At 56.5% G+C, this 13462-nt stretch overlaps 4 protein-coding genes across 4 annotated transcripts; 1 reads left to right on the top strand and 3 right to left on the bottom strand.

Moving 5' to 3' along the window:
• Positions 1 to 1920: 1920 nt before the first annotated feature.
• WHR41_08782 (60S ribosomal protein uL16) lies at positions 1921 to 3112 on the bottom strand. The gene is made up of 4 exons (XM_069377386.1): positions 3003 to 3112; positions 2692 to 2867; positions 2424 to 2632; positions 1921 to 2364 (listed from the first exon to the last, which is right to left on the bottom strand). Exons 1-4 carry the CDS (start codon positions 3045 to 3047, stop codon positions 2129 to 2131), a joined length of 666 nt encoding a protein of 221 aa, XP_069225784.1. The 5' UTR covers positions 3048 to 3112; the 3' UTR covers positions 1921 to 2128.
• A 231-nt stretch (positions 3113 to 3343) lies between these two features.
• Positions 3344 to 4381, bottom strand: rpl-30 (60S ribosomal protein eL30). Its single transcript, XM_069377387.1, has 3 exons — positions 4019 to 4381; positions 3795 to 3959; positions 3344 to 3634 (listed from the first exon to the last, which is right to left on the bottom strand). The coding sequence occupies exons 1-3, from the start codon at positions 4082 to 4084 to the stop codon at positions 3536 to 3538; spliced, it is 330 nt and encodes a 109-aa protein (XP_069225787.1). The 5' UTR covers positions 4085 to 4381; the 3' UTR covers positions 3344 to 3535.
• A 543-nt stretch (positions 4382 to 4924) lies between these two features.
• On the top strand, positions 4925 to 6940 carry WHR41_08784 (uncharacterized protein; the record flags this gene model as incomplete). Its single annotated transcript, XM_069377388.1, has 1 exon — positions 4925 to 6940. One exon carries the CDS (start codon positions 4925 to 4927, stop codon positions 6938 to 6940), a length of 2016 nt encoding a protein of 671 aa, XP_069225789.1.
• Positions 6941 to 8627: 1687 nt separating this feature from the next.
• On the bottom strand, positions 8628 to 11855 carry WHR41_08785 (uncharacterized protein; the record flags this gene model as incomplete). The annotated part of the gene is made up of 1 exon (XM_069377389.1): positions 8628 to 11855. The coding sequence occupies one exon, from the start codon at positions 11853 to 11855 to the stop codon at positions 8628 to 8630; it is 3228 nt and encodes a 1075-aa protein (XP_069225788.1).
• Positions 11856 to 13462: the final 1607 nt, after the last annotated feature.

A 13462-nucleotide genomic window follows, 5' to 3' on the forward strand; every position in this document is an offset into this window, starting at 1 on the left:
GACCTCTCCGCACGGGAGTGACCTATCTCTGGCAACTCGAGTGTTTACCAGGGCTGGAACTCCTCTGAAATCTCTCGAATACTTGCAGGTCATGCATACCGACCGTGCCGTTGCGGCACTCAGTAACATGTTGCCAACGCTGTCCGAAGCCACTCTGCAGGTGACCACTGACTCCTCCTTTACGGCACTCTTGCAACTCTTCGAGTATGTCAGACAATGTCGCCTCGAGGCACCGCGTTTTAATGCTCGCTTTGATGGCGTTGGATCCGTGGCAGCAGATATTCACCCAAGGATCCACCTAGCTTTGAAGTACGATAAAATCGTACAGCATTGGCGGGAGTTGGCCAACGATCCCTATCCAGCTCAAAGCTGTCTCCTCAATTTTCCCAGTGCCCGCACTCTGAAACGCATGAAGGAAGACGGCCGCCTGGAACCCCATGGCCGTATTATGACGCTTCTGCAGAACGTCTACAATAGCTATTTGCTTGACGACATTTTTGAGGACGACGAGGACAGCTACGAATTCTGGACCGTGATTGAAGACTGGCTTGTCAACGCTGATATCAACAGCTGAGACCAATGTTCAACCTCCGGCACTCTTCCGCAATCTTGCAGCGCATGCGATCTTCGAGGGAAAATGCAATCATGGCGAGTGGGCGGAGATGTAGCACTCTACATTCTCGTACGATAACGGAGGCCCAAGATTGTACTCCAATGAAGGAGACTTTGTAGAGGTTTCTCTCGACCACTATAGTCTTACGGGCAACCTCAGGATTCTGCGAGCTTGGTGATCACGCGCTGAACGATCGATTATTTCTTGTTCTTGGAGCGAATTTGTAACGATCAACAATAGCGAAGCTCTGGGATGCGACACGGCTGAAGTTTTTCGATTCAAAGGGCTCTCCCATGTAGTTCAGATGTTCTGAGCTACTCGCATCACTCGTCAATGCGGACGGGAAATGACGATGCATTGAATTTCCGAGGATGGCAAGCCTGGTAGGTAAATAGTACATAGATGGAATTCATAAACTGTTGCATTTGAGGACATACAAGTGTCAGGGAATCTTTCAGAACTCACATACGAATCTCCGACTTCTCAGGCATTCCAAGGGAAAAGTGCCCGGCTGCCCTCCCCTGCAATCCTGCAAACCCATATGGACACTCGAAGAGCCCGCGTGCTGGCCAAGCGATCAATCTCACACGAACGCAAGGCCAGCACCACCTCGACGGCGGTTCGCCATCTCTGAGACACCTTTGCAGTGTGGCAAAGAAGTGCGACGTCCTTTTCATAGGAGAGTCCACGTAGCGCAGGCTTTTAACTCAGCAGTGAAGATATGTCGTCGCCTTGCTAGACTCGCTCGGTACTGAAGGGAAAAGAAAGGAATAGTTCCAAGCAGACTTCCGGACAACCGAGCCACATGTCGAACGGAAGACGCAACACGAGTAGACGACAACGAACTCTCTCAATCAACGACCTCCCACCGCAAGAGCGCCGGCCAAATGAGTATCCGCGGACTGACACAATTGCGATGTCACAGCGACGACAGTAAACCATCTCTGGAAGCGAGAAGCCGTTATCTTGCGGACCAATCGACAGTTGGACGTCAGCGTGTGGGCTTGTTTCCGACTGGCGCAGTCTGCAGCTCACGGACACCGAGCAGCGCAGCAGATTCGATGATTGATGGTCGTGGCAAGCGGTCCTTAGCTTACGTAGGTGAAGGGAAGTCGGGAGCAGGTACTGCGGCGGTGAAGGTATGAGCCAGAAGGTCCTTATTATCGGTGAGCCCTGTCAAGGATCCAATAGTCGACGCAGTCGACGCAACCATGAAGTTGTAAGGTTTAGGCCCTAAACAGGGTAAGATCTAGATTATACTCGGATCATTTCACGTCAGCTCGACATTTACACATGACACATTAAAGTATGAGATTCTGAGACAGTTCTTTCTTTTTTTCGTGTCGCTCAAGCATGCTTTCATTTCATCTAGCGGCTCAGAGGCGTCCCGAAAAATAGAAGGGAAGCAAACATATTCTACCAACGCCGGTATACTCTCATGCCTGCCTGCCGACTAGCCTCTGTGCCACCAGCAGGGGTTTCCTCGAGAAGTAAAGTCCAACACACCTTCCACGCTTAAGCCTCGGTCTCGAAGGCGTCGGGGAAGCGGCGCATGTTGTACTCAAGGGGACCCTTGGAGCTGAGGAACTGGACGTAGGCACCGTCGACACGGACCTTGCCCTCCTGGCGCTTGGTAACGTACTCCTCGCGGCGGAGGGGGGTGAAGCCCCAGTTCTTGGAGACGATGATCTTCTGGCGACCGGGGAACTTGTACTGGGAGCGACGGAGAGCCTCAATGACGTGAGCGCGGTCTGGGTTGTGGGTTAGTAATCTGCTTGGAGTGGCGGTTTTCGGTGGCGAAAAGGCTTACTGGAGTCGCGAGTACGGCAAGACAGGATGATCTGGCCGATGTTGACACGGGCGACAAGGCCGTTGGGCTTGCCGAACGCACCACGCATACCGGTCTGCAGTCTATCGGCACCAGCGCACGACAACATCTTGTTGATGCGGACGACGTGGTACGGGTGGGCGCGGACGCGGAGGTGGAAACCTTCCTTACCGGCGGTCTTCACCATGTACCTTGAAGTGTGTTAGTATTCGCTGTCCCTGGCGAAGGGTTTCGCTTGGTGGGCACATACTTGTTGGCGCAAATACGGGCAGCCTCGAGGGCCTCGGAGGAGACCTGCTCATACTCGTTGGAGACGAGGTGGACACAGAGAGGGAACTCGTCAACGTTGGCGCGCTTGCGGCCAAGGTCGAAGATGCGAATCTTGGGGTCCGGCACACCACGGTTGAAGCGCGACTTAGGGTACGGCTATTATCCAGGCAGTCAGTATGCGTTTTCTTCCTCGTCTTGCCTCCGCTCGCCGCCCATCTCGATTCCTTCTCTTGCGCTCCAGATTTTCGCTCGGTTTCATCGGTGGGCGGCGGTAGAGAAAATTGGCCGTACCTTGTTCTTGCAGTAGCGGTAGCATCTCGCGGGACGACGGGCCATTTTGACGGTATTTCGGTGGTCGATGGGCGTGGGAGAGGCGAAGTGAGTCGGATGGGTGACGTTCTCCTACAAAGGCACAGCGCTTCGCGAGTCTTGGCGGGCCGGCTTAGAAATGCAGTGTGGGAAGCGGCAAGTCCGTCAAGATCGTGGAAGGTGGGCCGAGCACGCGCGCAGAGCAGCCGAAAGCCCGATTTTGGGGCTCAGGCTTTTATTGTATGGTGGCAGTTATGCTTATAAACCAAGTCGGTGAATGTGCTTTGAAATCAAGAGAGCCAAGCATATGTGAATCACAGTACTGCAGTCAAAACGGCCAGAAGGCACGGTTGTATTGGAACCAAAAAGCATGGGTATCTACGCTATTTGCCCTTCGCCCGGGCGAACACCACCGAGCGCCAGTCCATCTTGACCTCGCTAGGGCGTTCAGTCCACAGGCCGGACTTGCCTCTTCCAAACGCTTTGACTACTTGCTCGAATCACCCGACGATAATCTACTGGGTGTTGGCAGACAGGATGTCGGAGTCACCGGCGTCGAGGATGGCCATGGTGGAGCAACGGAAGAGCTTACCGCAGGCGGTACCAAGCTCGATCTGCATTACGGATTCAAGTCAGCCATTTGGTCCCTCCAAAGTCTCTATTGCAGAGAGCTTCTTCTCAGGGCTCCAGAGTATCAATGTCCTCCAGAGCCACAATCAAAGCTCCTTCGCAAGACATGCGATTTTTTTCTCCTCAATCGGGTATGGAACGTACGTTGTTGCCGGTGAAGTGGTGGACGGCGGTCTTGCCGAGCATGGAGTAGTACTCGAGCTCAGACTTGCGGAGAGGCGGGGTGTTGCCAGCAATGATGATGAGCTTGGCCTTGCCGGAGCGGAGGGCCTTGAGGGTGGACTTGTAACCCAGAGTGACCTTGCCGGACTGTGGAAATTCGGTCAGTTTTGCGCTTCGTCTTTTGGCTGCTCGCAAAGGGAGCGCACCTTGATAGTCAGCGCCAGCTTGGCGTTGATGCTGTCAGCGGTCTTCGCGCCCTTCTTCGGTGCCATTGTGATGGTATTTGGGGGTTGTCGGGGGCGGTTTGGTCGAGGTCGTCGGTGGTCGTTTGGCTGCTGGGTTCAGAGAGCGAGAATTCGGCGTTGTGTGCGAGCAAAAGTTCGGCTGGGGAGGACGCAGGCCGCGGGATGTGTGCTGCGCAACATGCTCATAAATTCGGCACAGTCACGTGATTTGCCTCCGTCACGCATCGACCAGCATGCTCTTGCGAGTGAAGTGTTGCACTACCTTACTGAGGTTGGAATGTGGTCACTAAATTGAAGACAGATTGCAGGATAACAGGTGATTCACGTCGTCATGTCTGCGCCCACCAGTCTTCCTTTCCGTGGCGCATGCCGTTGTGAAGATGGCTGCCCCAACCCGGGATCACATGTCCGTCACCGAGTAGACGGCCGGCATGCACGTAATCTCGTACCTCTAGCCGCGTTCGCTCTCTACCGCACTCGTCATGCTCACTCGTGTCACTCCAGCGATCGCACGCAGCTGACGACGGGTCGGATTAATCAATCGCGGACAACCATGTCCTCCGTGTGTCTCTGAAGCACCCTAATTTCCGGAGCACCGCATGCGAAACAGCCTTATTAGCCTTAGCCTCCATCCCTCCTACTAGTAACGAGGCCCCACGTCGCCGATCGCCCTCCCACATCCTCCCTGAAGCTTGCTAGGAAAGCCGACTGCCACCTGCACCGCCTCGAAGCCCGCCGCTGCAGCGTTCCCTATTCTTAGCCGCAAGTACCTGTACCACAGCATGCGTCGCTAGCCCCGCGCTGCACCAACAGTCAACAGCCTTCACCAATCATCTTCTACTTGGCGCCGCAGTAAATACCGCCAGCATGTCATCCGCGACCGCCAAAAAGCCGCCCGTCCCTGGCACCACCACCGCCCGGAGGCAATCCCAGAACCCGTCCACGTCGTCGCCTTCGCGAAGCCCTTCCAGGATAGGCGCGCAGAACTCGGCTGGATCAGCGACTGCTTCGAGCGTCAACAGGACTCGATCGACCCGGACTGGAACTCCTGTGTCAGCCAGGGCGGCCGCCAGGAAGCCCGCTCCTTCCAACGAGGCCGATAACGAAGCGAAAGCGGAGTTGCAGGTGAAAATGGAAGAACTCCAGGAGCAGCTTCGCCAGGCCGAGGAGAACTCGGCCGAAGTCCAGAAGCAAGCGGCGGTGCTGCAGGTCAAGCTGGACGAGGCGCTTAAGGAGACCTCAATGCTGGAGGAGCATGTTCACGAACACACTGAGCGCATCAATGATCTGGAGAACGAGAAGAAAGAGAATCTTCGCGCCCGCAGAGAGATGGAGCAGATCTACGAGAGCGAGCGCGCGGCCTTCATGAAAGAGCGGGAGGAGACCCAGACCAAGGAGGAGGAAATGCAGGCTTCGATACAGCGCATGAAAGAGACGCTCGCGCAGAAAGAAATGCGCGCCGGCCTCGACGATGGAAAGAAGCCAGACCTATCGCGTAACTCTAGCTTCCGCAATAGCATGTCTTCCTCGCCTAACCCCGACGCCGGCCAATTCGCGCCACCTTCAGTTCAACGCAGCGATTCAAGAGGTAGCGACTCTAGGAACAGCTCCCGACTCGTGATGCAGAAAGACAAGGTCATCGAAGGTCTGCGACTGGAACTTGCCGAAGCGCAGATCAAGCTCGTGGAGGTGGAGAACATGGGTGGCGGAAGGCTGCAAAAGATTGAAAACGAAATGTACGAGACCAAGGTGCAGAATGCTCGCTTGATGGAGGAGAATGAGAGTTTCCAGCTCCTGCTAAGCGAGAAGACACTTAACGGGGACTTCTCTAACAGTGAATTCCTTAGGCCGCACTCGAACGTTGATTCAAGGCCGTCATCGTCGCGTCAAGCCACGGGAAACACTTTGGCGGACGAACTTGAGGGTGAAGAGGAGGGCGAAGTTGGCGAGGATACTCGCAAGTTGCAGGCCGAGCTCGCTGCTGCGAAAGACCAGAACAAGGCCCTGACGCTGTACATCAACAACATCATCTCTCGCCTCTTGCAGCATGACCAATTTGAGCAGATCCTCGACAAGACCCCAGATCTTATGTCAGGCCAGCCTGCATCCAACAACAAGCCGAACAAGCCTGCCAACACGGAGAAGGAACTGCCGCCTCCGCCACCGGAGAAAGATGAGCAGCCGACTGGTCTGTTGCAGCGAGCCCGGAGTGTCATGGGCGGCAAGAAGCCCAGACCTCAGTCGCAAATCATCACGTCAGAGCAGGCTCCGAGCATGAACGAGAACCCCAGCACTGCACCCAGTGTCCCTCTTTACGAGCGACGCAGCGTCAGCGGCGGTCACCGTCGCGCAAACTCCGAGTGGGCCGCCGCGAGCGTCGTGAATAACATGTACCGCGGACCGTCTCCCGGCAGCATGGCACCAGGCAGCCCTGGTCTGGGTTCACCCACTCAGCGTCCAGTCAGCTATTTCGCAGCACCACAACCGCTCGGTGCGCGCATGCCGTCGAACACGCGTAACCCATCCGGCAACAACGTCCCGACGATTGACGAGAACAACGTGACCTCCAGCAACGCGGAGAACGCGAACCCAACCTCCGCGCCCAACCCCAACCGCATGAGCATACCTTCAAACCCCTTGATCGACGCACACGACGAAACAGGAGATGCCAGCAACCCATCGTCTCCGCCGCGCAGCGTCACCTCCAGCGGCGACCGCGAATCGCGCGCAGGCGGCAGCGGAGCCGTCATGATGGGCAGCAAAATGCGGCCACTGCGCCTCGTCAAAGAAGCCGAAACGCAAGACGACGCAGCCAAGAAGCAGGCGAACCGTGGCAGCTGGTTCGGGTGGATGAACAAGGGTGCTTCGGCGAATCCCCAGTAGGACTGGACGGTGCTCAGAGACGGAGTGTTTGGATAAGGGTGTTGGGTCGTCTTCCGTGATTGGTACGATTGGAGTGTGTTTTTTCCCTGGGTTGTTTAGACCGGTTTGGATGTTTATCCTAATCTGGACCCGCACAATACCCTTGCTTTTTGGTCCTTTTGATGCCGCAGGTTTCAGGAGGGTTTTATCATTTATTATTGAGACTTCGGCTCTCTGCTAGACTTGCGGGCCTCACGAGGCATGCGTAGACTTAATGACAATTGGTTTTTTTTTCCCTTTTGACCGTACGTCTATCGGATCCAGCCTTCTTCCCCGATCTAACAATCCAAATAGTACAATCCGTGCGGCCGTAGAATGCCTACACATGTAGGCGTGATCCATCTGGGCCCTGAGTTTCAGCCCTGTGCCTGACGTCTCACGTCATGCCAAAGCTCACAGACGTCCACCAGCGACCTTCACATGCGAAGCATTCCCTCCATTGTCAACCAACGTCCTAGAAACATACCCACTCTACGAATCGAGACACTCCCTCGCCAGCACGCCCACCCTACCATGCCCCTATTACTACGATGTAAGCGCACCATCATCTCCCACCATCTCCAAACCACAACCTAACATGCCCTCCCAAGGATCGACCCATCAACCCGCCTCCGCCGCGCCATCCAACTGAACGACCCCGTCCTCGTCGCCCGCCTAATCCGCCTGCATCCCACCCTCCTCTCCAATCCCGACTTCGCCAACAAATCCAACACCTCGCTGCACCTCGCGGCCTCAACCGGCAGCGTGCCCATCGTGCAACTCCTCATCGCCGCCGGGCACGAGCACGCCGAAATCTCCCGCAACGCCCTGCAAGAAACACCGCTGATGCTGGCCGCGCGCAACGGCCACGTGCCCGCCGCGCGCGCGCTGGTCGAGGCCTTCCCGCGCTGCGTGCCGATGGTCGACAACCGAGGCCTCGACGCGCTGGCCCTCTGCGCGCAGAGCGCGTCCGGCGAGAGCACGGCGCTCATGCCCATACTCCTCCAGCAGCCGGGCTCCTCCGCAGCGTCAGCGCACAGCCGCGACGCAGACGGCAACACGCCGCTCCACCACGCTTCCGCCGCAGGCAACCTGGCCGCGCTGCGGATCCTGCTGGCGGCGGGCGCGAACCCGCTGGCAAAGAACGACTACGATTGGACGCCGCTGGCGTACAGCCAGACGGTGGCGGCGGAGGTGTACTTCAAGAACCTTGTGGCGGAGTTCGAGCGGCGGAAAGTGGAAGGGCAGCGGGTTGGGGAGGAGAGGGAGAGGCAGCGGGCGGCGGGGGTGCGGTTGGTAGAAGAGCCTGGGTCGCGGCCGGGGACGGCACAGCCGACGCACGAGGAGATTCCGGAGCTGGGGGTTGGGCAGTGGAGTCCCGGGAACAGAGGGGGGATTGTGGTGAGGGATCGGAGACCGGAGAGGGGGTTGGGGATCGAGGGGATGAGGATGAGGGCGGGGAGTGGAGATTGATGAGGATGTGAGAGTGAGAGGTTTTGGAACTGTTTTCCTCGTTCGTTCAGCTATGATACCCATGCTTTGCTATGTACGCTTTCGCATCAGAGTTTGCCTTTTGAGTGTTTTCTATCCAATGCCGCGTGATTCAACATTTTCGGCTCGGTTCCTCAGCTATAATACACATGCTTTGCTACAGCATGACGATCCCACATCAGAACTTGCCCTTAGGCATCTTCTTATCCACGCCGAAAGCTTCAACCTCCTTCGACTTGTAGTAGTGCGGTGCGACCTCGCTCAGCCACTCCGGCTGAAGCGGCATGACGCTGCGCATAAACTCCTTGCTGGTGAGGACGAGTTCGTAGAAAATGACCCACTTAGGCTTGCTCTCCAGCAGCACGCCACTGGGGTGCAGGTGGACCGTCATGTTATTCTTCACAGTGCGATATGTGTCACCCGACCTCTGCAATCTGGCTGCGTTCGGGAAGAAGCCGGCCGTGAGAGCCTTCTGGATGGGCTGGATGTTGGAAGCACCGCAGGACGAGGGAGCGACTTCAACGCGGTCGCACAGCTTGACGAGCTGATCGCGGACATCGCGCGCTCTGGTGAGAGAGCGCTGCTGCAGAAAGTTCTCCTTCGCCCAGACGTACGAGAAGTCGCTGTCGACCCATTGGTTGAAGATGTTGAGATACGTCAGGTGATCACCGCCCTCCTTGATCGTGAAACGGTTGCGAGCAGCGTCGGCTTGCATCTTCTTGTCTTTGGGGCGGTAAAACAGAGCGCTTGCCTCGCCCAGCATCGCCACAATACTCAAAACCTCGTCAACGCAGCCTTCCTTGTCGGCCGCGAGGACGGCCTTAGCGAGCATGGGGTCGGTAGGGAACTCGGCCATCTGGCGACCCATCTTTGTGAGCTCACCTTTGTCGTTGAGGGCTCCGAGAGCATAGAGCTGCTCCAACGAACGAATGAGCATGTCCGGTGACGGCGGGTCCATGAAGTCAAAAGAGATAAGATCGTTGATGCCTAGCGATTTGAGCAGCAGGACCACGCTGTTGAGGTTGGTACGTTGGATTTCAGGAGTGGTGCTCTCCGGCAGATCGTTGTAGTACGCCCATTTCGTGTACAGTCTGAAGGCTTTGCCGGGTGCAGTGCGACCGGCACGGCCGGCACGCTGGTTTGCAGATGCTCGAGAAATCGGTACTGCGACCAAGCTCTCCATGTTCGTGGCGGGCGTGTACCTGTTTTCCTTGACGTAGCCTGGGTCGATGACATAGACGATGTTGTCGATGGTGAGCGAGGTTTCGGCGATGTTGGTTGCCAGCACAACCTTCCTGCATTTGGGCGGCGTCGGATCGAAAATCTTCTGCTGCAAGTCTGTGGGCAGGTTGGCGTAGATTGGACAAATAATCAGTTCTGGAGCAGCACTACCAAGCTTTTTCGCCGTCTCCTGTAAAGATAGCTCGGCCTGTTCGATCTCGTCTTGACCAGTCAAGAACACCAGAATGTCACCAGGCATTGGCTGAGAAAGGTGAATCTGGAAGACAGTCGTGATAGCAGCCGAGAGGTAGTTGGCCTCCGGCTGCATAGAATAGTTCATTTCGACGTCGAAGGTGCGACCAGGAATGTTGAGAATGGGTGCGCCGTCGAAGAATTCCGAAAACTTCTGCGCATCGAGCGTCGCAGAGGAGATCAACAGCTTCAGGTCTGGGCGTCCTCTTGCGATATCCTTGACGAGACCGAACAGAATATCCGTGTGCAGTGTACGCTCGTGGGCCTCGTCGATCATCAAAGCGCTGTATCCGCCGAGATCCGGCTCGGTCAAGAACTCTCTCAGCAGCATACCGTCGGTCATGTATTTGAGCTTGGTCTTCTCGGTAGTAGCATCCTCGAATCGGATGGCGTAACCGACTTCGTTGCCGACCTTGACACCCACCTCTTCGGCGACGCGAGTAGCAACACTCATGGCTGCCACACGGCGAGGCTGGGTGCAGCCGACCTTCTGCCCGTTGTTGCAATAACCCTCTTCATACAGGTATTGAGGAAGCTGTGTTGTCTTGCCAGATCCAGTCTCTCCCACGATGATGAGGACTTGATATTCCTTTACAGCGTCCAAAAAGGTCTGCCTGTACTGGTACACCGGTAATGACTTCCGCTTCTCCTCGATAGTTTTCGCCTTCCTCTCTGCCGCAAGGAGTTGCTGTGCCATCATGCGCTCCTCCTGAGATTGCATGTTGTTCATTCCTCCCTGCAGAACAGCATCGGTCATCCACTTGAGCTGCTGCTCCTCGTCGAAGACGTAGTCGTACTCGTGCTGGTTCTGGCGCTCTGCCACCACGATTTGGGCTTTCGTCTTCGCAAGCTGCTCTCGTTCCCACTCCTCATGCTCCGTGACATATTTCTCGCGACCACGCTCGTCTCGGTCAACGTAGCGGCTGTACAGGGCATTCTCCTTCTTCTTGACATCCATCTTGCCCTTTTCGGTGATGTAGTCATCCGGCATTGCATAGCCATCCACCCAGTCGTCGATGTTCTCACGCTCCTCTGCAAGCCGCAGGGCCTCTCTGTTGCGCGCAAACTCGTCCTTCTCTCCTTGTGTCAGAGCAGGGTTACTTCTCTCCTCCTGCTCTTCGTCCATGACTTGCTTCCGCAGCAATATGAGCTCCTGCGCCGAGCGCTTCTGGAGGTAATCCTGACGCGATCTTAACCTGAGCGCCTTCATATCCTCCGCCGACAGTTTGCCGGCTTGTCTCCTCCGCTCCTCGTCCTCTTGCTCCCGCTTTGCCCGTTCGCCGCCGAGCTTCTTCGTCGAGTCGGCATCCTTGTTGCGGAGGCGATTCTCAAATTCCTTCTTCTCTCTGCGATCCCGCGTCTCCTCGTCCTCCTCGGGCTCCGGAGTGCGTTCCTTGCGCGGCGGCGAAGCAGATCGGTCCTCGAACCTCGCACGCTTCGGAGGCGGCGAAGCAAACTCCTCTTCCTCCTCTTCAACCTCCGCATCGCCCCAGCGATCATCGAATTCCCCATCCCTGCGACGCCGCGCCTTCTTGCTCGACCGCTCCTTGCTCCTCGACCTCCGCGTCTCGCGCTCAGTCTTATGCCTCGACTTCCTCTCCCTCTCCTTGTCCCCCTTCTTCTCCTCCACAGCGACCTCCTCATCCTCCTCCGGCATGTCGACCAGCGCATACTTCTTCCTTGCCTGCTTCGGCTTCGGCGCCTGCGTCGCACCAGCAGACCCCTCGCTCCCCTTTCCGACCCTGCTGAACAACCCTTCACTGAACCGCCTCAGATCCGCATCGCCAGACTCCAGCATGCCGGCGAGCTTGTCGAACAGCGCGCCGGGCGATTTGGCGCTCTTCGCGGTTCCGAGGACGAAGTCGATCATCATGTCCTCGCTGCCGCCGACCAGCTTGATCAGGTTGTCCGAGACGTAGGTGCGGACATCCATGGTGGGCGGCGGGGGTCGCGCGAGCGCGAAGAGAAGGAATGGGAGAAGTTTTAGGTTGTGTCGTGGTTTAGTGTGGTTTGGCGCAAGCTCGTGTGAGGCGAAGCTGTTGCGGTGCTAGCGCGGAGCTCAGAGGTGGAAGGTGCGACTTGCGCTGCAGCTACGCTAGGGTTAGGGTTGAGATTTTGTGGAGTTCCGGCGCGGGTTCTGAGCTCCAAGCGACCTCCGATTGTGACTTCGTCGAAACGGCTATTGTGCGGTTTCATGTCTTGGACAGTGGAGTGAACTGCTTTCGCTGAGTGGTTTTCTTCAGGACTGTCGCTGGTCTCAAGATCTTTGATGTCGAAAGATTCGAATCATTTGGAGTAACAACCCATGGTGGGAAGACAGCGAAAGCATATGAATGAAATGCAACGTTGGTTGAAACGACGTTTCCATTCATACTTACGTTTCGAAATATCAGTTCACGCAGTGTATTTTCTTCCGTCTTTGTCACGAAACTTTTCAATCGAACCAACAGACGTTTGGAGGGAATTGAAGACCTTTGCGGGACAGCTCGGCGTCAATCTCCCATGCCGATTTTCCTTCTTGCATTCCGTTGGGTGTGCGACTTCGACTTCAAAGGCTTCCACAAGAATAATGTAAAGGCTCGACCCCCGGCAATTTCCCTCACAGAGATAACCATTTCCTTCGACATGGAGAAAAAGGGCCAAAGGGATATTCAACCGCAGGCTGGTCATCGAATCGATTACCCCAACCCTAACCCTACCAACATCAACTCCTCATCGATCAACTCACCACCCACCGCGCCGACTTCTCATGATTCTCGCTGAGCGTATAAAATCACCATTTCAAAAGAAAGAATCTTTCTCGCTGCCGTTCATTGAGAGCGCAGCCTTACCTAACCGATCGATCGATCGACCCACCACATTCCACGCCCACGAGACACTACCTTATCACTCCATGAACAAACATCCATACAAGCACAGCACGACATCAACACGACCCAAGGCACATAATTGCCCACACCCCGACACCATCACACCACACCGCTCTCGACGAACCCACGGCCCCGACAATCCCATACACACACACCCAAGACAGACCAGCCCAAACCAACACCCCCAGCCTCACAGTCCCTCACGGCCAAGTCCCCAACCCTCACTCCGGCAGACCCTACCTACCTACCTACCTACCCATCCACCTCCCTCCAGTCTACATACAGTCCACCCCCAGCCCCACCCAGCCAACCCAGCAGAAAAACCACCGCTCCAAACCCGCCGATCCCCCCATCCAGACCGCAACCGCCTCGACCCCCAACCCTGCATCCCATCAACCTGAAACAGCACTTGCGGCGCGCACGAGCCCGCGCTCCGCCCGGCAGGACAGGGATTGCTTCGGCAGGCTCTGTGTGCAGATCCGAGGGGGAGAGAGAGAGAAAGAGAGCAGGGATTCCGCTCGATGTAGGAGGGTGAGACCGCGGGGCGGGCTCCCACTGGCTACTTTTTAGGTCGGTGGTCGGTGGAGGGGCCCGGGGCCGGGGGGGGTTCGTGTAGAGTTGCCCATCTGCGTTTATTTGTCCGACTAGGGCGGCTACTTTTCGATTGGGG

This window comes from Cladosporium halotolerans, assembly GCF_011745625.1.
Source record: "Cladosporium halotolerans strain TM138-S3 chromosome Unknown Sca46, whole genome shotgun sequence".
NCBI lineage: Eukaryota > Fungi > Ascomycota > Dothideomycetes > Cladosporiales > Cladosporiaceae > Cladosporium > Cladosporium halotolerans.

Coding starts and splice junctions, on each gene's coding strand:
- rpl-30 (XM_069377387.1), bottom strand. CDS start 4,084: ATGGCACCGAAGAAGGGCGCGAAGACCGCTGACAGCATCAACGCCAAG. Junction 3,960..4,018: donor AGCTGGCGCTGACTATCAAG/GTGCGCTCCCTT, acceptor GAATTTCCACAG/TCCGGCAAGGTCACTCTGGG. Junction 3,635..3,794: donor ACCACTTCACCGGCAACAAC/GTACGTTCCATA, acceptor TCCGTAATGCAG/ATCGAGCTTGGTACCGCCTG.
- WHR41_08782 (XM_069377386.1), bottom strand. CDS start 3,047: ATGGCCCGTCGTCCCGCGAGATGCTACCGCTACTGCAAGAACAAG. Junction 2,868..3,002: donor ACCGCTACTGCAAGAACAAG/GTACGGCCAATT, acceptor CCTGGATAATAG/CCGTACCCTAAGTCGCGCTT. Junction 2,633..2,691: donor GCCCGTATTTGCGCCAACAA/GTATGTGCCCAC, acceptor ACACACTTCAAG/GTACATGGTGAAGACCGCCG.